Source organism: Aedes albopictus, chromosome 2 (genome assembly GCF_035046485.1).
Source record: "Aedes albopictus strain Foshan chromosome 2, AalbF5, whole genome shotgun sequence".
Classification (NCBI taxonomy): Eukaryota; Metazoa; Arthropoda; class Insecta; order Diptera; family Culicidae; genus Aedes; species Aedes albopictus.
This window is the reverse complement of record NC_085137.1, coordinates 65,010,203-65,034,370: the sequence shown is the minus strand read 5'-3', so window position 1 is coordinate 65,034,370 and position 24,168 is coordinate 65,010,203. Positions and strand designations below refer to the sequence as shown.

At 38.2% G+C, this 24,168-nt stretch overlaps 1 protein-coding gene and 1 long non-coding RNA gene across 2 annotated transcripts in view; one reads left to right on the top strand and one right to left on the bottom strand.

Moving 5' to 3' along the window:
* LOC109419307 (neural-cadherin) overlaps nucleotides 1-24,168 on the bottom strand; it is a 363,889-nt gene that overhangs the window by 46,974 nt on the left and 292,747 nt on the right. Inside the window, 2 exon segments of the mRNA XM_029871312.2 lie at nucleotides 19,203-19,361; nucleotides 19,364-19,392. Coding sequence (XP_029727172.2) covers nucleotides 19,203-19,361; nucleotides 19,364-19,392 — 188 coding nt within the window.
* The window catches only part of LOC134287614 (uncharacterized), a 144,865-nt gene that overhangs the window by 105,598 nt on the left and 15,099 nt on the right, over nucleotides 1-24,168 (top strand). The gene's annotated exons all lie outside the window — the stretch shown is intronic.

Genomic DNA, 24,168 nt, shown 5'->3' with positions numbered 1-24,168 from the left:
TATCGAACGCACCGCACCTTTCCTTCATACTAGATCATCATTAGGTACCCAGTTGCACAAGGAGCCCTTTTTGTTGTGTTTAACCAAGTTTGGTCAACCAGCCTTGTGGTAGGTACGAATTGTGTGTGTTTCCCTCGTGGGTTACAGGACACTTTGACACCAGCATATACATTATACATGTATGTATGTACGTAACAATTTCAATCACTACCACTGACTGGGCACAGGAAATGAAGCGTAGGTTCTTTCTGCACCTTTTGAAATTCTTCCAGTTCAGTCGCCTTCAGTTGAACCACATTGACCTTATTGCAATGTGGGATCTACCGGCCCACAGTCTACTGGTTGACGATGCTTCTTCAACTGATTGATGGATCGCAAATGCCAGCATTGCAGTGTGTAGGCTTTGATGATTATACCATCCAAGTGAAAAGCAACTGGTAGCACTTTGCCAATTATCGTGCAGCCAGCCCTTACATAAGTAAGGTAACTGTTAAGATAAGTTATAATTCCATCTAATTGTTGTAGAAGTTTAGTTTGAAGGTGGAGAAATAAGATTCCATGTTAAGTTCAACTATGAATTATGAACTAAACTATCTTACCTCACAAAATCAAAGAAACTTTCAAACTAGGATGCGGGCAGCTAGTGATGTTGGCTACATTCGAATAATGTTAATTTTAATGAGCAAAAGAATGAAATGAATACATCGTGATTGCACTATTCAAATGAAAAATATTTCTTGGGCTCCAAACAACATTCTAATTCAGTTAAAATAATAACGCTAGTTATGTCTTCAAATACAATAGGGAATAAGAGAAGGAATGTGCATCATACCGCAGAGAAGATTTCAAGGGCCAGTACGATTGTAACATATTCACTGTTTCAGACGAATTTCTTCCAAACGAAACTGAATCTCAATATTGCCAAATGATTCCACATAAAATCATTCAATTAAATTCATTTTCTTATCCCAAACCGTTCCAAGTTCTCTCTGCTCCGCTCGGTTTTGATAGTCCCCTTCGGCGAAGGCACAGCAAAAGATTTTGTTTGCTGTCCAGAACAAGTGGAGCATTTCTTTTTCCCATTTAATTCCGTTGATTCGAGTGTGCGGAGCGGAGACGCCATCGTAAAAAGTTACGAACAATACGGTGTCCACCCGGAGGGCACATGTTGTAACGCTCGTTTTGGTTTTCAAAAGTTGTGACCTTCTGATTCTTTTGACAAGCCCGCCATATGCGATGGAAAAGAATTCTTTTCGGTTTTACTTCGCGGAAATCTAGTGGGGTGCCCGCATTCTTTATAAAGGAAGTGTGCTCTCAATTTTGATCTTAGTAAAAACAATTATTTAAATCCCCTGACAACGCTGAACTTTTGATAGAAGTGAGCATGAGAATAACAAAAGTAGCGGAAAAAAACGAGTCTTCAATACAGGGTATAGACAAAATGATCAGGGCAGGCAAAATTTTCTCTTTTCAAAAAAAAAAATGGCCAAACAGTTGTAACTTACTGAAAAGTGCATCAATAAATCAGAAATTTTTACTGTAAGTTGATCAACTAGTTGTGTATCATTGGTCCAAATTTGGGAAAGATCGGGCTATTCTACATGAAGTTAAAAAGATTCTAGAAAAAGTCCCAATTATCCGTTAGCCAACTTTGAACTTTTATATCTCCGAGTTAAATGAACCAAATGCAATGAAGCGTTCATGACTTAGATTTTTTGATGCACTTTTCAAAAGGTTACAGCTGCTGGACCATTCTTTAAAAAGTGGAAATTTTGCCTGTCCCGATAACTTTATCTATCCCCTGTAGTTCTTTTCTAAAAAAGGATGAATATGAGAGCATAGGATTAATAAGGATACTGTTACTCTAGCTGGCCGTTGTTCTTGGCCAAGTAAAGTTTACTTCATCAATAAGCATAATTTGTGCCTAATTGAAGGTCAAAACAACGTTTTGGTGTACAAGATATTGTTGCGTGTCTTGGTTAAGTCAGAGCTGGTTGCTCATGGTTTCTCATATTTCAGTGCACTCTATATTAGTACGCCCCCATGGCGTACCTGCGCATAAATGTGAGTTATTCCGCAAAATAAAACAAATCTCCGTACATTATTTTGTCATGATACAGAAATATGTAATTAGCGGAAAACGACTTACTTTCAAGAACTCCTTTTATTAGTGCTGAAATATTTTTTCTTAAGATACTTTTTCTAGAATGTACTCCTTCCAATGCACTTCCTAAGAATTTTCTCCACGATTACTTCTATGGCCATCGTTGGAAATTCCTCTAGGGATTTTATCAGGATTTATAAAAAAAAACCAGGATTTCCATTCTCCAGAGATCCTTCCAGAGATTGTTTCAGGAATTCCTCCAGCAATTTTCATGGAGTTTTCTTCAGGTTACAAAAAAATACACATTTTGAAGCTAGCCCACGAGTTCTTCAGAAACTTCTCTTGAGATTTCTTCAAGGATTATTTAGTAAATTCCTTCACGAATTGCTACAGAAGTTCATGTGGAGTACATGCACATGTATTTTTCATGTATTTTATCAAACATTTATAAAAAAATTCCCCTTTGAGATTTTCTGGAAATTTTTCGAAAAATTCTTAAAAATTTTCTTTAGGAATTGTTTTTAGGGGTTTCTTCAGCAACTCCTGTAAAGGTTTTTTCGGCAGATGCGAATCAAGGAGACTTATTTTCACAGAAATTCCACTAGGGTCTTCCTTTACAATTCAGCAAATTTTCCAGGAATCCCTTCAAAAGTTATTATTGGAATTTGTTTAGTTCATACTCCATATATTGTGGGATTCTATAGAGCAATTATTTCCATTTTTTTTCTAGAAAATTCTTAAGAGATTCTACTGGAAGTGAATTCAGGAGTTTCTCCAGAAGTTTCTCCATGAATTGCTTAGGATTTATTCAGAAATGTCTTCGGAGATGCAGGAAAATGTTTCAGTTTTCTCCAAAGATTCTTTTAGAAATTCCTGTAGAAATTAGTTCAGAATATGTTTTATGACATTTTTGAAGAAACTTTGCGAAAATTTCTCTATGAATACCTTTCAAGGATTCTTGCAAACTACTTTTTTTTTTTCAGTAGTTCGTCACTGGTCCTCTTTCTGTAAAAAAATGCTCCAGGATTATATTTAATTCCGCAGGATTTCCTTCAGAAATTTATCCAGATGATTTTTGTGTACTCATCCCTTCAGAAATTGTATAAAAAAATATTCTAGGAATAGCCACAGAGGTATCTCCAGAAGTTCTTCAAAGTATTCATGCAAAAAATCCTCCAGGCATCCCTCAGATTTTTTTGAGGGATTTCTTCCACCAGTACTTTGTCTGAAATTTTTGCAGACATTTTTTAGTTTTTTCTTCTCTCAGAAATTCTTCAACGGCGATACTTCAGGAATCGCTCCATAAAATGTTCTATCAATATTTCCTTTAAATTACTTCCAGAGTTCCTCCAAAAGTCTTGTGATTTTTTTATGAACATATAACAATACGTATTATACATATTACAATACATTCTATTGCCAACAATGAATTCTATCGTTTAAGTATGATTAAATAACTATACATTTTATTGTACAAAACGTTCAAACAATATAAAAACAACACAATATATGGTTTTCATTTTAAATTTGTTCGAGAAAAAATCGATTTTCATGTTGTTAGGATACTTGCACAATTTATAAATTATATCGTAAAATGTTCATTGTTTTTGTATTGTGTTATGTATGGTAATGTATTGTAACGTAACAATACAACGTATTGTATCAAGGGTATTCAAAGGTTATAATAGAAATACACTAGAACTCCAATGGCGCTGTAGTCACTTTCTCTATTTAATTATTTTAATAACTTTAATTGTAATAAATGACTATTTTTAAGTGTTCATCTTGTAAAGGATCTTTTGTTTTGGTAAACAAAATTTATTTGATACTTCTAGTACCGCTAGTGACGCCGTCAGGACGTGGCAAACTAGATGTTAGTCACACGAACAGTCGCGACATTGGACTTCTGTGGCTAGTTATTCTAATAAGGTTATCAAGGGTTTCTTCAGACATTCTCAAAGGCATTTAGCCAGGAATTCTTGCAAAGCAAATTTCAATATTTGCTCTGGAAAATTTTCAAGAATTTCTTCTTGATCTCCAAAGTTATCAGCAGACCAAAAAATCACCAAGCAGAAAACCTTCCATGCTGAAGAGATTCCTCAATGGGTTATTTCAGAAATTTCTTTGAGGATTTTTTCAGAAAACCATCTACGGATTCCAGACATTCTGGCAAAGTTTTATTTTTTTTCGAAAATGAAGAGTCCAGAATTCTTAAAAAAATCTTTTGATATATTTTTTAGGAACGCCTTAAATTCCTTCATAAATTTTCCAAACAATTTCTATAGAGGTCCTCGTGAATTGGCTGTATTGATTTCTTAGTATTTCCATAAATAAGTCAATTTTTAGCTCCCCTCCCCCACTTTTTGTATGGGACCTTTTCTTAAATTTATGTTTGTGTTACCACTCTTTGCGGAGCCCCTTCCTCCTTGAAGCGAACAGTAAATTATGGAACGCCCATATTCAGACATTTCAGAAATTACTTCAGGAATTCCATTTACAAAGTAATCACAGGGTTCTTTCAGAAATTCCTCCATCCTTTCCTTGAAAGTTTTACGTAAATTCCTGTGAAATTTGCTAATGAGCTTTGAGGAGCCTTTACAGAAGTTTAAGTAGTAGTTTAAGTAGTTTCTCCAGATATTCTTTTAGGGATTCCTTTTGAAAATATGTTCATGACTTCCTCCGGGATTCTTTCAGAAAATCCTCCATGAATTTTGTCAAGAGATTTTTTTAGTATTTTTTCGAAATATTTACTAATATATTCCTTAGGTATTCCATCAAGGGTTTCTGAGGGAGAGTTCCAATAAATTTCTTTAGCAACTCGTTCTAGGATTCTTTCAGAAAATTTCCTGGGATTCTTTCACATGATCCCCCAGGGACTCGTTTATGAATATCTCCTGGGATTTCTACAGGAATTAGATAGACAACTTTTAAAAATATATCGCCGAGAATTCTTTCAAGAATTCCTCCCTGGATTTCATATAAAATTTACTCAGGATTTCCTTCAGAAATATCACTAAAGACTTCTTCAGTAATTTAAGGACATTTTATGAATGCCAGTAAAATATTATCTCAAAAACTAGTTGTTTCGTCCAGCGGTTTGTTAGGCCCCACGTTGTGTATATTCCTCCCGGAGGATAAGCAGAAGACGAATGACTTCGAACTACAATCTCACGTTTTATTGGCGCACCACAGAGAGGCGGTGCTCCTGCTCTGTGGTGGTATATAGCTTACAACTAATTACACATAGGGATAGCTGCCGCTTTTATAGGCGGTAGCGATAGTACGGACAATCAAACATGCGTGCAAAGCGCAATGCGCTAAAGGCTAGCAACACGCAGCCCAGAACGGCGATGATAATGCCGTTGGGCTGCTTCCTGCTAGCAGCAGAACAAAACGGAGACAAAACGACACAAATTGAATGCACCGCTGCGCCAACACTAGTTCATAGATTTTTTGTTTTCGAATTGCCACAAGTGTTAGAGAATTTTCAGCGTTTTCTTCGGAAATTTTTCCAAGGGAATCCCTTGGAAAACTTTGTCAGTAGTTACCGAAGAAATGTCTAGAGAGTTTTCAGTCATCACACGATCGCATATGATGTTGAATAGGATGCTAAAGCGGAGGCGATATGCGCACACTTTACACGCGGTTAAATAAAATCTGCTACGCATATGGCCTCCACTTAGCATCCTATTCAACATCATTTACGACTTTGTGTTAGCTGGGTTTCTTTTTGGAATTTCTCCTGCGGGTATTTCATAAAATATCTTCTGGGATTCCTTCAGAGATTCTTCCAGGAATTCTTTGAGATATTCCTCCATAGATATTTACAGAATTATTTTATGAAATTTCATAAAAAATATTGAAGTAATTCTTCAAGAACAAATTTCCATAGGAATATTAAAAATTTCCTGATAGATTCAATTTCTTTGAAACAAAAAATAAAAAAAAATCATAAATTATCGTTGGAAGAATTCCTGGAAAAATCCACGAGGAATACCTTGAGGAACTCCTAATATGGCTTTAAAGGAGTTTGTAGAAGAAATTTGAGATTTTCTTTTTTTGAAGAAATTTTAGGAAAAAAAATCCTGGAGAAGATTCTGGGAAATTTCCTAACACATTGAGAAATTTCTGAATACAATCTCGTAAAAGATTCCTGGAGGGTTACTAGGACCAAACTCTGGAAGTACTCTAGGAGATACTTCTGGATGAATTCTTGAATAATGTCTAAAAGGTATGAGTGGATAAAAAAAATCTTAAATCACTTTTCCCAGAGGCATTTTCGCAGCAAATTCAAATCAAATGAAAGTATTCTTGTAGGATTCATCAAAACACATTTCTACAGAAAATGTTTTTTTAAAGGATTTCTGAAGCAATGCCTGGAAAACTGGAGAATGCTGTGCAAATATTCCTAGAAGAATACCTTGAGATATTCCTGGGGAAAGGTCAAGAAAAAAATCCTGAAAGATTCTCTAGGAAGCCCCCTGAAGGAACTTACATAAAAATCTCTTATGAGTTTTTTGGAGGAATTCTTGAAAAGAACTTGAAAGAATATGTAGAAAAAATCATTGGGAAACCCCTCGAGGAACTCCAACAAAAATCTTAGAAAGTATTTCTGCAATTAAATCTGAATTTCTCGAGGAGTCGAAGAAATTCTATTCTAAAGAGTTATCGTCCTGATTAGGAAAAATCATCCAAGTTATGTGAATCAGGTTCAATTATAACGTCCTTTCCTCAGTGGTGTATCGGTATATAGGGCGCTGGAATTTGGAATCCTCCCAAACAGCTCCCCCCACCTTGGGTAGGGGCTTGTTTTCCATATGCAGAACTTACGAAGAAATAGGTTGGTTTGCGTTTCATACAACAAAAATTGTATGTGACCGTTTTGTCCCATTTTCCTGTATTTTCTTCCTAAAAATTACTATTTGCCAGGTTTTTTCAATATTTGCGAATGAGTGCGGCCAACCACACTATATTTTTCTAAAGCAGAATTCTTCGAGACATAGTAATTTTACTCTGAAAATGCTGGTTTTCCATATTTTTAAAGTTTCAAACGAATAAAAGCGTCTGGATTCTTCTATTTTACCCTCATACAAAGCTTCTGCCAATTGTCGTTCTTTCCCGATATAAAATACATCCTATCTGGTTTCTTGATAAATTCTGCATCATAATATTATATTTTGGTTAGCCGCAATCAGCCACATGTTTTGTTATAAAATCCTGAAAAACGTATTTATTTAACAAATCTTACAAAAAAAAAATGCACCACGACCACTACGCCTACGATTGTGTGTTTCGAAAGATTTCAATAAAAAAAATATAGTTTAGTTGGCCGCAATCAGTAGCAAATATTTAAAAATCCTTAAAAACGCTTTTTTTATGAGAAAAATAGGCTTGAATGGGACAATAGGCCAATTTCCAATCATTAGTCTTAGCTTTTACTAACCACAATCAGCTATAAATGTTTCAATACCTCAGCGGCTTTATAGGCGGCCGCAAATGCGCAAACGATCTGTGAAACTGGATTGCTGAAAAGACCAACGAAGATGGTTCTCTGTGATACGATTAGCGCTGGAGTAATGTTACTTTGTAGTTAATGTTATTTTTAATCTTCTATTACTTTACTAACTACTGATTTTATCAATTAGTTGAAAGTTAATAGATTTATCGCGATCTTGTTCCAGGAATAATAGCTTTCGTTACCAAAGCCATCGAAAAACTTGAATTATTGTTACTTCCAGTTCTGTGACAATCATTTGCGCTCATTTTTCAATACAGCAACTAACAGATATAAATGACAAGAAATAACTCCAATCAAACCCGTTTCCCGTTCGGTAATGGCAATCCCTCATTGAATCATTATTCATCCAGCATTTTTTCTACCGCCGTCCTTCGTACTTTGCGAAGTCCCATCTGCTAGCAAACTTTACCTTTTCGCTACACAATTACCGAGCTTTCACAGCCAGTTAAAAGTCAAATAAGCGCTCCCCAAGATTTCAATTGCTTTCTTCTATTACAACATCCAAAATCCTAATTAAAAGTTTATCCAATCATAATGCGCGAAAGGAAGCAAGATCTCGCGGCGACGACGACGTGGGCTGTCAACACCCACCCGATCCGATGCGTTCCTCCTTCAATTGACGGCGTTGAACCGAACCAATCCGCTCCGCACTGCTGACTGACTTGATTCGCATAGTCAAGTCAGTCAGTTCGTTCTGCATGCATAGATTGCGACCGTTGCAAATTATACACGTTCCGGCTCCCCTCGGAACGGCCGGCACTCCGCTGCTTGGAACCCCCGGAGGGGTTCCGAAGTAACTTTCTTCTCCGCCGACGAAGAATCGAATCCGGAGGAAAATTGAGTAGAAAAGTAAGATTTGAAAAAGTTTTATGAAAAATCGGCAATGAGCTTTTTTGTGCTTCCCTCTTCACCCCCACGAAAGAGTTGGTACGTACTTGAACGAGTTTTTCTTTTCTGTTCTGTTCGAGCTCCGGGAAGGAAAGCAAATTCGCCGCTATCATCGGCAAACTCGGCGAAGGAAATTGCCCCCTTTCGGAATCCACTTCAAGCGGCAGGCGAGGGCCGGGCAAGTGAAATAAAACTGCCCTTGTGGAAAAGTGCACTCGTTTCGGGGGCTTTTTCTTCTTTTCTGGTCTTGCTTGCTTTTGGGCTTTGTCGTTGTGCCTTTCGGCACAAGAAGGCCCCTTCCAAGCTCAGAAACCCGTTAAGAAGATTTTATGAAAAGTTATCGCGCGCCTCCCCGATCATCTCGTGCGTTCTCTGAACCGAACCGAATGAGCGTTTTTCGACGAGATGTTTGTTCAACTGTAAGCGAGTGCCAAACGAGTTATACGCTTGAAGTTTGATACTTTAGATGGTAGTATCATTCGGAATTCCATTTAGAGATTGAGTACGAGAATAAGCACGGGTATGGATGGCCGTGCGTATAATTTGTTGTTGCTGCTCTGTGATTGACAAGAACCATCGAAATTGCACAACGAACCAGCTGATGGAGCTATATCTGAATATAGCTTACCATCCGGGCTGCAAAACGGTGAGTCGATGAGGAGAGCGTTCAACATAGCTCTGGTCCACACATCATGCTTCCACGAGTCAAACGATGGCAAAGACCGCCAGCTAAAAGCTGTGTACTAAGCTGATAATGCAGCCTGGGCACTGTTGTTCTTCTGACTTCAGCTAGATTGAGGAGGTACGACCAGAGCGTCTGTTCACCAAGGAGGTGCGGCTCAAACAGCGCCTGTTCTGGCATCAGGCGGCTAAGTAAGAAATGCTGCACCACTCCCAGCTAGATCCAAGGTGGTAGCCCCATCAGCGTGGTCGTCCCAGTGTTGGTTGGGACGTTAAACAGAACTGGTACGATGGCCCTCCGGCGAGACAGGAGTGTTGGCGTAGGCCCAATAAGCCACCCGTAAAAATCCTCATTGCGAGGAGAAAATACGACTCGGCAAAGACCCACGTGAAGGAATAAGGACTACGATTGGAAACTTGGAACATGGAATTGCAAGTCACTAGGTTTCGCAGGATGTGACAGGATAATCTACGACGAACTACATCCCCGCATCTTCGACATCGTGGCGTTGCAGGAACTTTGTTGGACTGGACAGAAAGTGTGGAAAAGCGGGCATCGAACGGCTTCCTTCTACCAATGCTGTGGCACCACCAATAAACTGGGAACAGGATTTATAGTGTTGGGCAAGATGCGACAACGCCGCATCTCAGCAGTTAGCAGTGGCCCTACCAACGTAAGAGCAACTTGGCGCAGCTACACTTGAAGATGGCCGCAGCGACATCCGATTCGCCATAGGTAGTACCTCGGCGACAACACTAGGCATTGCGACTCCGAATCACAGAAACAACTGGTAGGACGGCAAATGTGACCAGTTGAAAAACGAGAAGAATGCAGCATGGGCGAGAATGCTGCATTACCGTACGAAAGCGAATGAGGCACGTTATAGACAGGCGCGGAACAGACAGAACTCAGTCTTCCGGAGGAAAAAGCACCAACAGTAAGAACGAGATCGCGAAGCGATGCAAGAGCTGTACCGCTAAAGACACACGGAAGGTGTACGAGAAGCTGAACTGCTCGCGCAGAGGCTTTGTGCCACAAGCCGACATGTGCCGAGACAATCACGGGAATCTTCAAACGAGCAAGCGTGAGATGGTCGAGAGGTGGTGGTAGCATTGCGATGAGCTCCTCAATGGCGACGTTACGAGCACCGAAGGTGGCGTGATAACAGATCTAGGAGTACGTGCGCTGGACGAAAGATTTCCAGCCACTAACCTCCAAGAGATCGAGGAAGAGGCTGGAAGAGGTTGGAAAAACAACAAAGCCGCTGGAACAGATCAACTACCAAGCGAGCTTCTAAAATACGGTGGAGAAGCACTGGTGAGAGCACTACACTGGGCCATTACCAAGATTTGGGAGGAGAAAGTGTTACCGGAGGAATGGATGGACGGTAGCGTGTGTCCCATCTACAAAAACGGCGACTGGTTGGATTGCGGGAACTATCACGCGATCACACTTCTGAGCGCTGCCTACAAGATACTCTCTCGAATTTTATGCCGCCATCTATCACCGATTGCAAGAGAGTTCGTGGGGCAATATCAGGATGGATTCATGGGTGAACGCGCTACAACGGACCAGATGTTCGCCATCCGCCAGGTGTTACAGAAATGCCGCGAATACAACGTGCCCACACTTGTTCATCGATTTCAAATCGGCGTATGATACAATCGATCGAGAACAGCTATGGCAGATTATGCACGAATACGGATTCCCGGATAAACTGACACGGTTGATCAAGGCGACGATGGATCGAGTGATGTGCGTAGTTCGAGTATCAGGGACACTCTCGAAACCCTTCGATTCTCGCAGAGGGTTACGGCAAGGTGATGGTCTTTCGTGCTTGCTGTTCAACATTGCTTTAGAGGGTGTAATCAGGAGAGCTGGGATAAACACGAGTGGAACGATTTTCACGAAGTCCGTTCAGTTTCTTGGTTTCGCTGATGACTTTGATATTATAGCTCGCAAATTTGAGACGATGGCGGAAACGTACATCCAACTAAAGAATGAAGCCAGGCGAACCGGATTAGTTATTAATGTGTCAAAGACAAGGTACATGATGACAAAGGGCTCCAGGGAGGAATTACCGCGCCCACCACCCTGAACTTCTATCGACGGTAATAAATTTGAGGCGGTTGAAGAATTCGTGTACTTTAGCTCACTGGTGACCGCCGACAATGACACCAACAGAGAAATTCAGAGGCGCATTGTGGCAGGAAATCGTGCTTACTTTGGACTCCGTAGAACTCTACGATCGAATAAAGTTCGCCGTAACACGAAGTTAACCATCTACAAAACGCTGATTAGAGCGGTCGTTCTCTATGGGCACGAAACATGGACCCTACGTGCAGAGGACCAACGCGCCCTTGGAGTTTTCGAACGGAAGGTCTTGCGCAGCATCTACGGCGTAGTGCAGATGGAAGACGGGACTTGGAGAAGGCGAATGAATCACGAGCTGCATCAGCTGCTGAGAGAACCAATCATCGTCCATACCGCGAAAATCGGGAGGCTACGGTGGGCGGGTCACGTCATCAGGATGTCGGATAGCAACCCGACTAAAATGGTTCTCGAGAGTCATCCGACCGGTACAAGAAGACGTGGAGCGCAGTGAGCTAGGTGGGTCGACCAAGTGGAGAACGATCTGCGGACCCTACGCAGAGTGCGGAACTGGAGACATGCAGCCATTGACCGAGTGGAATGGAGACGGCTACTATGTACAGCAGAGGCCACCCCGGCCTTAGCCTTATCGGTAAGGTAAGTATTCTGGAGGAATCTTTGGATTAAATTACTGGAGGTATTCTTGGATGAGTCCTTGGAGAAATCCCTGGAAGAACAAAGAAATTTCTCCAAGAATACCAGAAAGATTGCCTGGCAGGATCCCAGCAAAAAGCCAGGAGAAAGCTCTAGAAGAATCCCTTGCAGAATTTTTAAAGCATCGCAGTTATAATTTCTGGAGGAGTCCTAGCAAGAATAGCTGGAAGAACCGCAGGGAGAATTGTTTAATGAATCCCCGCTGAAATTTCTGGAGGAAGGTCATGAGGAGCTCCTGGAGGAATTCCATGAGAAATTTTCAGAGAAATCCCAGGATAATGTTTCTGGAGGAATTCCTCGAGGAATCACCGAAGGAACTTCTTGAAGAATGTCCAAAATATTGCCATGATTAAATCCCGCAAGAAATCTCTAGAGAAACTCCTAGAAGAACTCCTGAAGGTACTAATAAAGATAAGAACTTCTGGAGGAGTCTTAGGAGGAATTGTTGGTAGAACCACACAGTTGCAATTGCTTGAGAGATCATAGCTGGAATTCCTGGATAAAATCTCTGAAGAACATTTGAAATAATCCATGGAATATTGCATTGAATGGTCTCACCAAGAGTTCTTGAAGGAATTTCTGGAGGAACTACTAGAATTTCGGGAGGTTTAATGCAATGAGTTTATAGAGAAACCTAGAAGGAGTTGTTGAAGACATACCGGAATCTTAAAAGAGGTTCTTTGAATAAATACCTGGAAGGATACCTTGTTCTTCTTGGAAAAATCGGCAAAGGTATTCTGGTGGAATCCATGGAAGGAGACATTTCTGGAGGAATCTCAGGAACATTTCCCGAAAGTATTGCAACAAGGAAGTATGGCAGGAGAAAACCCTAGAAGTATTCCAGGAAGAATCACAGTTACAATTTTCGAAGGAGTCCTAATAGGAATTGCTTTTGAATTCCCAGTTGGAATTCATGTAGATTGTCCTTCCTCCAGTTCCTGAAGAAATCCCTTGAGGAATTTCTGGAAGAACCCCTGGATGAAATCTCAGGAAGAAGTCCTGGATAAATCCTTGAAGCAATCTCTTAAGGAATCTCCGAAGGGATTTCTGGAAACATCCCAGGAAGAATGTTTGGAAGAAGAATGTTTGAAGAAATTCTGGCATGAATTTCTGAATTTCTGAATGAGTTCTAGGAGAAATTTTTAGAAGAACCGAATGCAAGAGTTGTTTGAGGAATTACAGCTAAAATTCCCGAAGAAAGCCAATGGGAGTTCCTGAAGGAATCTATGGAGGAATTCCTGGTAGAAACATCGGATGAATTTCTGAAAGAATCCCCGAGAGATTGTCTTGAATAATCTCAGCAGGAATTCCAGGAGGAATCCCAATAGAAATTTCTGGAGGAATTCATAGAAAAATTTCGAGAAGTATCATTCTATCAATTTCTAGAGAAATCCTAGGAAAAGTTGCTGTTGGAAAATCTCCGGAAAAAATCTAGAACCATACCATCAGGACTGCCTGGAGAAATCCTAAGAGATGTTTGTTGAAGAAATGTCTCGAGGAATCCATAAAGGAATACCTGGAGAAATCTCTGGAAGAATCGATGAATACCTAGAGGAATTCTTAGAGAGGCTCTTGAATGAACCGCAAGCGTAAATATTTTGGATAACGCAAAACAGCTTAGTATGTCGTTTCTTGAAAAACCACGAAATTTGAGGTGTCGCTCGACGATATTTGATTACATTTGAAGAATGGATAGCGAAACCACTGGAACCGGTTTCTGTGAAATCCGTATATATGGTCCAAAATGGTCATAGCGTAAAACTAGCACAGAATGGTGTATTTTGAAAACTGCGAAGTTTGAAATGCCGTATGCCAGAATTGAACCAATTTCAAAACTTTTTCCCGGAACTGGTTTCCGGAAAATCGGTAAACCGATTCCAAAATGGCCAAATGTATTCTAAGTGACCAATCATCGTGATAATATGCTATAACTTTCAAAATCATGACGTTTGATATGTCACACGATAGTGTTTATTTACTTTAGAAAAATGGACGGCTTTATGACATTTGGTCGAATGACGTTTGGTCGAAAGGACATTTGGTCGAAACTCATTTTGTGGATGAAGAAGCATATGACATTTCGTCGAATAGACAATTCGTCGAATGGACATCTGGTCGAAATGCACTAACTGATGAAAAGAGATTTGAGTGGAAAATAATAGTATAGATTTCGGTATCCTAATTTATATGTTCTCTCTCTCTCTCTTCTTGGCGTAACGTCCTCACTGGGACAAAGCCTGCTTCTCAGCTTAGTGTTCAATGAGCACTTCCACAGTTATTAACTGAGAGCTTCCTCTGCCAATGACCATTTTGCATGTGTATATCGTGTGGCAGGCACGAAGATACTCTATGCCCAAGGAAGTCAAGGAAATTTCCTTTACGAAAAGATCCTGGACCGACCGGGAATCGAACCCGTCACCCTCAGCATGGTCATGCTGAATACCCGTGCGTTTACCGCCTCGGCTATATGGGCCCTAATTTATATGTTACTGAACTTATATGTCGAAAGTACGTATGATCGCATGAACGTTAAGTCGTATAGCAATTTAATCGTGTTTAATAGTTTTAACCAATCAAAAGTAAATATTGTAGTGTTGTGTAGTTTTCGTAGGCATTGTTGATGCAGTTGCTTTTTTAATCAAAGATTTCTTCTTACTTTGGCTGAACGTCTCTTTATTAAAGACAAATCAATCAATCAAAATCTTCTTACTTTTAATCTCGCCTCTTCTTTCAAGTTTCATCATTTCACTGGGTTTTTGTGTAGAACATACTAACTTTTCCAGCCCCGTAACGTTGGTAGATCACCTTAGAATGGTGCGTTGCGGCGTAAGATCTACCACCACATCAAATTTCGATCGTGTAAATGTTTCCATGCCTAAAGTGGCCGATCAGTGGTGAGCAGACATTCCAGGATCGAGATTTGATGTGCTTTTTTAATGTTTTGTTGCTAATTCACATTTTATTTCAGGAGTAATCAGGTAAATGTTTTGTTTATGAATGATTACTAATCATGATTATGATTGTTTTTCAAACAAATGTATAACAGAACATACACATATCACACACTGACATATATTACATATACATATCTCATCCTATATTGGGAAAGGGAGGGACCACCAGAGCACCCGATTGAAACGATTTTAACAGGAGCTTGGAACAGCCTCCTCCTTGTTGTTAACATCTATTGGGAGTATTCTGTCAATCGAGGGCTTGATTTTGCAGTTGTTCGTGAGAACTTTCTTCTGGAAGGAGATTCTTTTCCCCTGACGCGGGTTTCGCGCAAGTGTCTCTGCTTGCGGGTCCGCACAACCCTGTTTGGCCCTTCATACAGGAGAATGACTGACCACTAACAACAGCACAATCTTGATCAAATCGCTTTTCAGATTATTCCAGTGCTATAGGCAGCTGCCTTGCTACAATAGATGGTAGAACAATAGCATCATCATCATCATCAGAACATACTGACTTTTCCATCAAAGATTTCTTCTTCTTTTCAACATATGATGTTCTTTCAAGCTTGTTATTTGTGCAAAGAGTGGACATTATGATTGTGATTTTTTATCAATGATATTGCCTTCTTTTGAACATAGGCTATTCTTTTAAGTTTCGTATTTGTACTGTGTTTGAATGTTTAAGCTGTTGCCTTTTTATCATGTTTTTTTCCTTCTTTGAAACATAGGCTATTCGTTCACGTTTATTGATTTCATTGCGTTTTCCTGTACCAATTGGTGAATGTTTCAGAAGAAATTTTTCCTTTTGAACACAAGCTGTTATTCCGTTTGGTATTTAGATGTTATAACTACAGACTTTTATTATCGGAGATTTTTCCTTCTTTGGGGCCATTCATAAACCACGTGGTCATGTTAGGGGGGTTAGAGCAAAGACCACGGTCCATACATTTTTTTTTTTTGTATGAACAAAAGACCACGCGTGGGGAGGGATTTGGAATCTCCCATAAAATGACCACGTGGTTTATGGACAGCCCCTTTCAAACATAGGCTGTTCTTTGACACAGTGTTGCAATTGAACTCAACGCGAGCCAGAAATGATTCTACTAAACGTCATTCGACTAAACGTCATTCGACGAAATGTCTTTCGATCAAATGTCATAGATCCTCCACAAAATGAGTTTCGACCAAATGTCCATTCGACCAAATTTTCTAGATCCAAATGGACGCCGGGTACACCGGAACCTATTCCCGTGAAATCCGCCTATCGGTTCCAAAATGGCCAACAGTATTTCTGATAACACAAAAACAGCTCAGAACGATGTATCTGAAGTTTTGGATCGGTTGATTTCCAATTGGTCGGGGTTCTGCTAAACCGAACCAAAGACCATTTTTTGAAAAATTGAGTTTTCTCAACCATTAGATGAAGAATATGATGATCTTCTTTTCGTGTAAAAATCCAATAATTCTGACAGCTCTTCGTGGAGTAAATTCAAAATTTCTGTTTGGCAGAACATACAAAAAATAAAATTGCATCCAACCAGAGTGAACTGTAAACCATTCCATAGAATCAGCGAAATATTTTAGTTTTGGTCCAAATGATGAACATTTCAAGTTTTCCTCATCGCTGTCAGATTTCAAACTTCAAACCGACTCATAGTAACAATCTGTGAGAGAATTTAACACGTAATCAAAAATACGGGTGTTGGAGGATCGATTTGGATTTCGATGGCGTTGATCGCCATTTTTCCAAATCACAGTCAGCCAGACCGAACCAAATCCACTGCATTTAAAAATCAATTTATTCTCAACAATACAAAGATGAACTGGCTTTGAATACATGCGTTATGTTGATACACCTCATACTGATTATTTAACCCAGGAGCCGTCAATGAACAACAAGGCTAATAAGAATAATAAAGCTTGAAAAAAACAAACACTTGGTTCGCTTTGGCTGATCGAAAAATGGCGTTTTCACGAAAACCATGCTAGAGAAGAATGTTTAGAACTTGATTCAGACTTAACAACTGACCTTCAGCTACGTAAAATGACCTAGAGGTAACGTGCTTGGTTATCACTTAAAAAACCCAAGTTCGAATCTCTTTAATATTTTCGAATATTTTTTTTGTCTTAGTTCACTTTGGCAGATCATTTTCATGATTTTCTTCGACCAGTATAAATTTGAAGTACACAAATTGCTCCATTTTCACATCTCAGGACCTCAGGACATGCAAGGACATCATTTTATATAATCACTCTTGTTCTGTGCCTGCACATGCACCGCCTATAAAAAAAAACATAGATGGGAAGGGCTGAGCTGGGAGTGATATCGATTTCAACTTCATAAACACTGAAAAATCGAGTTTTTTTTATCACATTCCGACTGGTTTTCTCTGAAACAAAGAAACACAGTCAGCCACACTGAACTATAAACCATATTCCAATGTTTTCGTTCAGCCAGAGTGAACTGAGTGCAAAGTACTGAGAAATTAAATGGTATTATATCAATGATTTTAAATAATTTACATGTTTTCTTCATCTCTGATGTTTAATAAAGGCTTGTAAGTTACATGTGTGCGAAAAAGTTTCAAATAATCTTAGCTGTTGTTTATTTCTGAGTGGTTTAACTTGAAGCTTAATTATCTCGGAATAAACTTTTCGGCGCTTAGTTCGGTTTAGCAGAACCCCGGCCAATTATGACCTGGAAGGTCCTGTTGGTCAAAAAGTTAAGGACGAATTGCACGAGGTTTCCAGGCATTGTTTTGGGATGTGTGGAGTTATTACTTCCTATTTCCAGAAATGATGTTCAAAAAAGAACAAAGACACAACCATTTAAAGCAAAAAAAAAACGCACAGCGAAAACAATTCCAGAACTTTACAGCAGCAGCTTAAATTTATCACATAATTTCATCGCTCATTATAACAGAATCGCACTTTTCCTGTTACAAATGGGTGCGATCATTTATCACATCATCTGCGATGCGGTGCAACACACCCGCGCTACGACTGCAGGGGGGCACGTGGCCTTGGCAGCATGTGTCAACTGCGGAAAGTTTCCGCCATACACTTTGGAATTCCTTTCATAAACGAAGTTTTGAGTTCTTCGCTTAACCCTCTAATACCCAACCCCGCCTTTAGACGGGGTATAGTTCGAGCATTATTGTAATTTTTGTTTCGTGTGCAATCAATTTTTTTATATTTTTGGCTGATATTTAGGACTATTCTGTACATCTCAAAATGGTTTTTGGTGTCTTTTGAAGCGTATTTAAATGTTTTAAAAATCATTGAAAAATTAATGTTTTAGTCACCTTTCATAAATCATTGATTATTTTGTATTGAATCGCTACAATTAACATATTTTAAATTTTTCCCATATTATTCTATCATAGTAAAATAGTTTAAGGGAGTCGAATACACTCTTAAATTATTTTCCTTAAAATTACACGGAAAATGAAATTTTCCATGAAAAAAAAAATAAAAATTTCAATATTTCAACAATAATCGTAAAATCTCAAAATGTTTTAGTCTCAAAAAATCCGTATCCCAAATAGGCTTCCAGGAAAAATATAAAAATGTAGAGATGTTCAAAAATAAAAATTAGAAAAATCAAAAACCGAAATTCACAAAATCGAGAATTTAAAAGAATCATCTTCCAAAACATGCTTAAATCGATTTTAGACGACGAAAAATGATATCTAGATCAAAATAAAAAATTTGGGTATTAGAGGGTTAATTCTGCGAAATGGGGACGAAACCTGGGGGAGAGGAACAATCGTGAAGTTTCGTTACGCGGAAGCTTTTTCAGGAACTTAACGGAGCAGTCAATGGGTAGGAATAGGGGTCATGTGTCATGCTCATCATAATTCATACGCACCGAAAGGAGGACACTGACTGTTCCGAAACGGTGATGGCTTGTGTAGAATGGTTGATAATGGAATTAGCTGAACGTGATTTTTTGTTGATTCTCACTTGTGATGTACGTTACTGTTTACTGTGTGGGTTGGTAATGTATGCCAAAGTCGACGAAACCTTTCATCAATCATTGAAAACTTCAGCGATGAGATTTATTTAAGTAAAGAGCGAGAAGAAAAGGTTTGTGGGACTTTTTCAAAAATAAGTTACACATAATATGGTGGACAAAAACTTGTCAATTAAAGACACAACATCCTAAAGATTGCAAATCCCCTACTCACCAGCTCGAACATTCATCTCCAGCCAGCAACGCCATCGAAAATTATCCAGGTTTCCACTTACCTCCACGCGCACCGTCAGGTTGTACTCCTTTATCGTTTCGAAATCGAGCGGATGGTTCACCTTGATGTCGGCGTAGGTGTCCCCGTTTTCCGGCCGCTGCTGCAGATAGAACGTGTGCAGCTTGTTCGTTTGGGCCGTCGAGCCCGGCATCAACCGATAGAACACCGTGGGGTTGCCCTCGATACCGGAGCTGTTGGGTAATTTGGCCGCACGGATTTTCGGTCGGGTGTGTGTATGTGATATATGTGAGGATGTGATATTTTATTTTATTTTTACCGACGGCAACGGAAGCACCATAAGAGCGATGGGGAAGAGATTGGAAAAAGAATATATTAGCATTATGCAGCGTATCGTACGGGAGGGCGGTAGGATTACGATCGGATTGATAGCAAGCAGCTGGTTAGGAAATCTACAATCGGTACGGAACCGGTTTCGGTATGGTTGTATTTTCCGATTCTGCCGAGCATAGATTTTCCAATCCGTAGCCTCGAGAGGCGCTGTTTATTTTCCATCAATATTGTGGAGCAGCGCAGATCATCCTCCCGGTGGGAACTTGGTGGAAAGGCAGAAGAGTAACGAAAATCAAAGCGCTTAGAACAGAACAGAGAGAACCGAAATCAATGGCATATAAACTGAAATCGTAGAAAATAAGCATCAAGCTTTTAAAATCCTACCGCGCGTGGGAAACCCATGGAAGATCATAGAGTGGTTTAATATAGCAGACGATATTCTTAGCATGATTCAAATCTTTCAAAAACACTTCGAAGCATATAATCTGCTTTAATAACACAGCGTAACAAATATTAACTTTTGGTCTGTCTCAAGAGCAAACTTATGTGTCTCTGACAGATTCTGAGCCGCTGAATCCGAATCCGCGCTCAGATTTGCTCCAGCACGTCACAATTTTGAGCTGTACCCCAATTTATAGGGCAAAATATGCGATTTTGGGCTTTTTTGGCTGCCAGCCATTAAGCATGGACATATTTTTTTAAGCAATCATAAGGTAAATTGGCCAATTAACCTCTAAATTAACGACTTATGCAAAATATATCGCTTTACCAAATCAAATTTGATAGATTTAAGCCTTTTATGTTAGTATGTAAACTTGCATGCAACTTTTAGAGGGTGACTTGTATGGGGAATATCGTACAAGATATCGTACCTAACATAAATCGTTTAAAACTATCAAATTCGATTTGGTAAAATGAAATATTTTGCATGAGTCATTAATTTAGATGTTAATTGACCAATTTACTTTTTGATTGCTTAAAAAAAATATTTCCCTGCTTAATGACTGGTAGTCAAAAAAGCCCAAAATCGAATATTTTGCCCTATAAATTGGGGTATAGCTCAAAATTTAGACGTGTTGGAGCAATTCTGAGCCCAGATTCGGATTCAGCGGCCCAAAATCTGTCAGAGACACATAAGTTTGCTCTTGAGACAAAAAAATGTTGCTCTGTGTAAGTATTGATATAACGAAAGGTTTCGACCTAGTGTAGTCTAACGGGTGTGAAGAAAATAGAAACTCTACAATTATTTCCATCGGGGTCCGAAGGGAACTTATACACACTCTTCAGCGAATCATGTGACTCGTACAATGAATTTGTTGTAAATGTTGAGTATAATGGTTGATTAAGATCTCCCAAGAACCAATAGTCTACTGAACGTATTAAAATGAGCTCCATTGGATCAACATCACATCCGATATATGCTTCAAGATCTGCGCTGTTGGAGAATGGCTTTCCAGTCTTGATAAACATAACAATACTGCTAGTTTTTGGTTAGCTAGACCGATTCTTATACAGCCATTCCATCGAAAAACGATATATTGGAGCGGACCTGGTGTGATGGTTAGAACACTTGACTGTCAGGCCGAGGACCTGGGATCGAATCCCACTCCCGGCAAACTTACAAAATGTGAGTTCTTCCTTCGGGAGAGAAATAAAGCGTGGGTCTCGAGACAAGGGACACACGGAGCATGCACCAGTGGATACGGAGAAGAAGTTATTCTCACGAGAAGTTTCATCACCAATTTTCAGATAAGGTGGTTCTAAAAATCATGGTTTTAAAAACTAAAAATTTCAAAAAGTCATAACTTTTGGGCCAATTGGCCGATTTTAAATTTGTTTTTTTTTTCATATGAAAGCTATTGAATTGTAGTTTTGGGAAAAAATACGTTGAAGGGACCATATTGTGCTAAGAAGGAAAACAATGCTTTAATTTTAATTTTTCACCTTTTTAGTATTTCGAGACCAAGGGGGTACCCTGATTTTATATTTTTATAACAAAATTAAAGAAATTTGGCATAACATATGAAAAATCAGAGATGTATGTTTTTTTTAGTTTTTGAGATATGATTTTTTGAAAATAAAAGATCATTTTTTTCCCATACAAAACATTTTTTTTAATTTGATTAAATTTTGAATCCTTATAAAACTATGGATAACAAAAACACTATGAATCACTCAAAAAACCAATACAAGGCATAGTTTTATGAGAATTTGCAATTTCAGGCAATTCTAGAGCAGCCAGTATCAAATTATATGACTCTGTATATTCAAAAAATCATATCTCAACAACTAAAAACATGCATTTTTGTTTTTTTTATATGTTACACCAAATTTCCTGAATTTTTCGATAAAAATATAAAACCATCGCATCGTATCCCTTTGGTCCCAAGACCATCGAAACGTAAAAAAAACTAAAATATTTGCATTTTTTTTTTTGCACCTTAGCACAATTTTGCCCCTTCAACGTATTTTTCCTTAGAATTGAAATTGAATTTAAATCAATTGAATAGCTTAGAATAAAAAAAAAATTAAAATCGGTCAACTGGTTTGAAAGCTATGATATTTTGGAAATTTTTAGTTTTCAAAAACCTTGATTTTTAGGACCATTTTATCTGAAAATTGGTCACCCAAATGACGAAATAACGGGTCTAATTATTTCCGATGAACTACAAACTCACCAAGTTTCACGATAATCTGAGGAGGATAGAATTTAATGTGGTTCTGTAGAACGTCTCAATGAACGTTTAGAGTTTCTATTTAAAAAAAAAGTGTAAATTTCTGAAAACTTCATATTTTCTCACACTAAAACAGTGTATTTTCTCCCTCGCCAAAGTTAATCGTTTCGGTGTATATCGCTGTAAAGTTTGAAGTTTTTTGAGTTTTTGTCCAATAAAATTGAATAATCTAGAGGCCCAGAAAAAGGTCCCTAATGAACCGAAACGTCAGACAAGAGAAAATAATATTATTTTATTTTTGTCAATACGAGTAAGTATAAATTCAATAATCGGAAAAAGTCAGCCATAAGCTCTGCGTGCGTAACCAGTGACCCTAGAAAAGAAATTCGAACTCAGTATGAGCCTAAGTGAAAATAAATCCGGCATTACGCCAGATTAGATCAGACCATCCGCAACTAAAGTAAAAACATCAGAAATTCAGAAATGTTTGTTTTTTTAGTTTATGAAACATTTTTTTTAACAGAGAGCCATAACGACTCTACATATTTTCGAAGAACTACGAACCTTTCAAGTAGTAGATCCACTATATCGATTTAATATGGAATGACTGTAGTAAAGTTAAGGTTGTACATTATTTGGTTTTGAATATTTTGAAATATGTATTTTAAAAAGTTATTTTAGCAAAGAAAGAGATTTTAAAACCTCTGAAATTAAATCAGAAAAAGAGAGCATTTTATAACAGACCCTTTCAAAAATCATGTACTTATAACTAATTACAGTGAACCCACACCGATGAATCACCTTAATTTTGTACACTATTTATGAATCACCATGTTGATCAAATGAGTGATCCATAAACTGTGGTCATTTTTGCCGATTCATAAATTGTGGGGTCACTGTATAATTAAAAAAAAATAGATTTCAAGTTTTTGAAATCTTTTGATATTACAAAGAAAATTGCGTTTTGTGTAGAATTTTGAAGGGTATGTATATTTACTCTACCACTCTTTCTACTAATCTTTTCAAATATCTTCAGTGTGTTCTAAACTAGAATGTATTTAGAAAGTGTAATAGAAGAATGCAAATAAAATGACCCACTATGCTTAGGGATTTAGCGTCGTGAACACTTTGTGCTACTTTCCGAAAATTTCTAAAACCACTTTTACGAAATTTCTGCAAAAAAAAAAACTAAGCAGTCACCGTCGATTTTTTAGCCGTATTGCCAGATATTTTTGTTAAATCAAATTTGCCTGTGGTTTGCGATTTATTGCCCAAATGTTCAATGAGTATTTCTAGATAGATTTATGGTGGTTTTACTTTTATTTATTTTTTATTTTAAATTTTGAGAAAAGGAAAACTCTTTAAAAAGCTTTTGTTTATCTTTTCAGAAAATTACACTATAAAAATGAAGCATTATACGGCAGTGAGCCAGAAAGGAACTGAAATGTTTAACAAGTCATCTGATGTGAGCTCATAGAATGCACTTTGATAAAATTTGTGCATAACTACTTGACATTTTTCTTAAATACTAATTCACATCCTTAGGCATCGTTGACATCATGGATTTTTGAAAAATTGCTCAAAAAATTCTGCATATACTACGAAGACTCATATTTGGTCATCACAGAACATACCCTCACTCCCGCTCATCCATCTGTGTTGTCCATTTGAATTTTTAAAAATCTGACCTGATATTTATATTATTTTGCATAACATTATTTAGATATTGCCATACCTAATGTCATTATTCATGTGTTATGCACAGAATACACACCAGTTATTATTTAAGGTATTTTACTTCTTATGCAGGGCTTTTTAATACCTCATTCAGGTTGTAGGCATTCAGCTTTCCATACCTGAGTTTGGTATATTTCAACTTTTTTTCTCCTGCTCAGACAGGCAAGGCCTCGTGCCTAACGCATTTTTCGAAAGATAGTTGGAACAATTTCTACTCAAACATTGAATGTATGTCAGATAATTTAATTGGCATTGTTTTTTTAA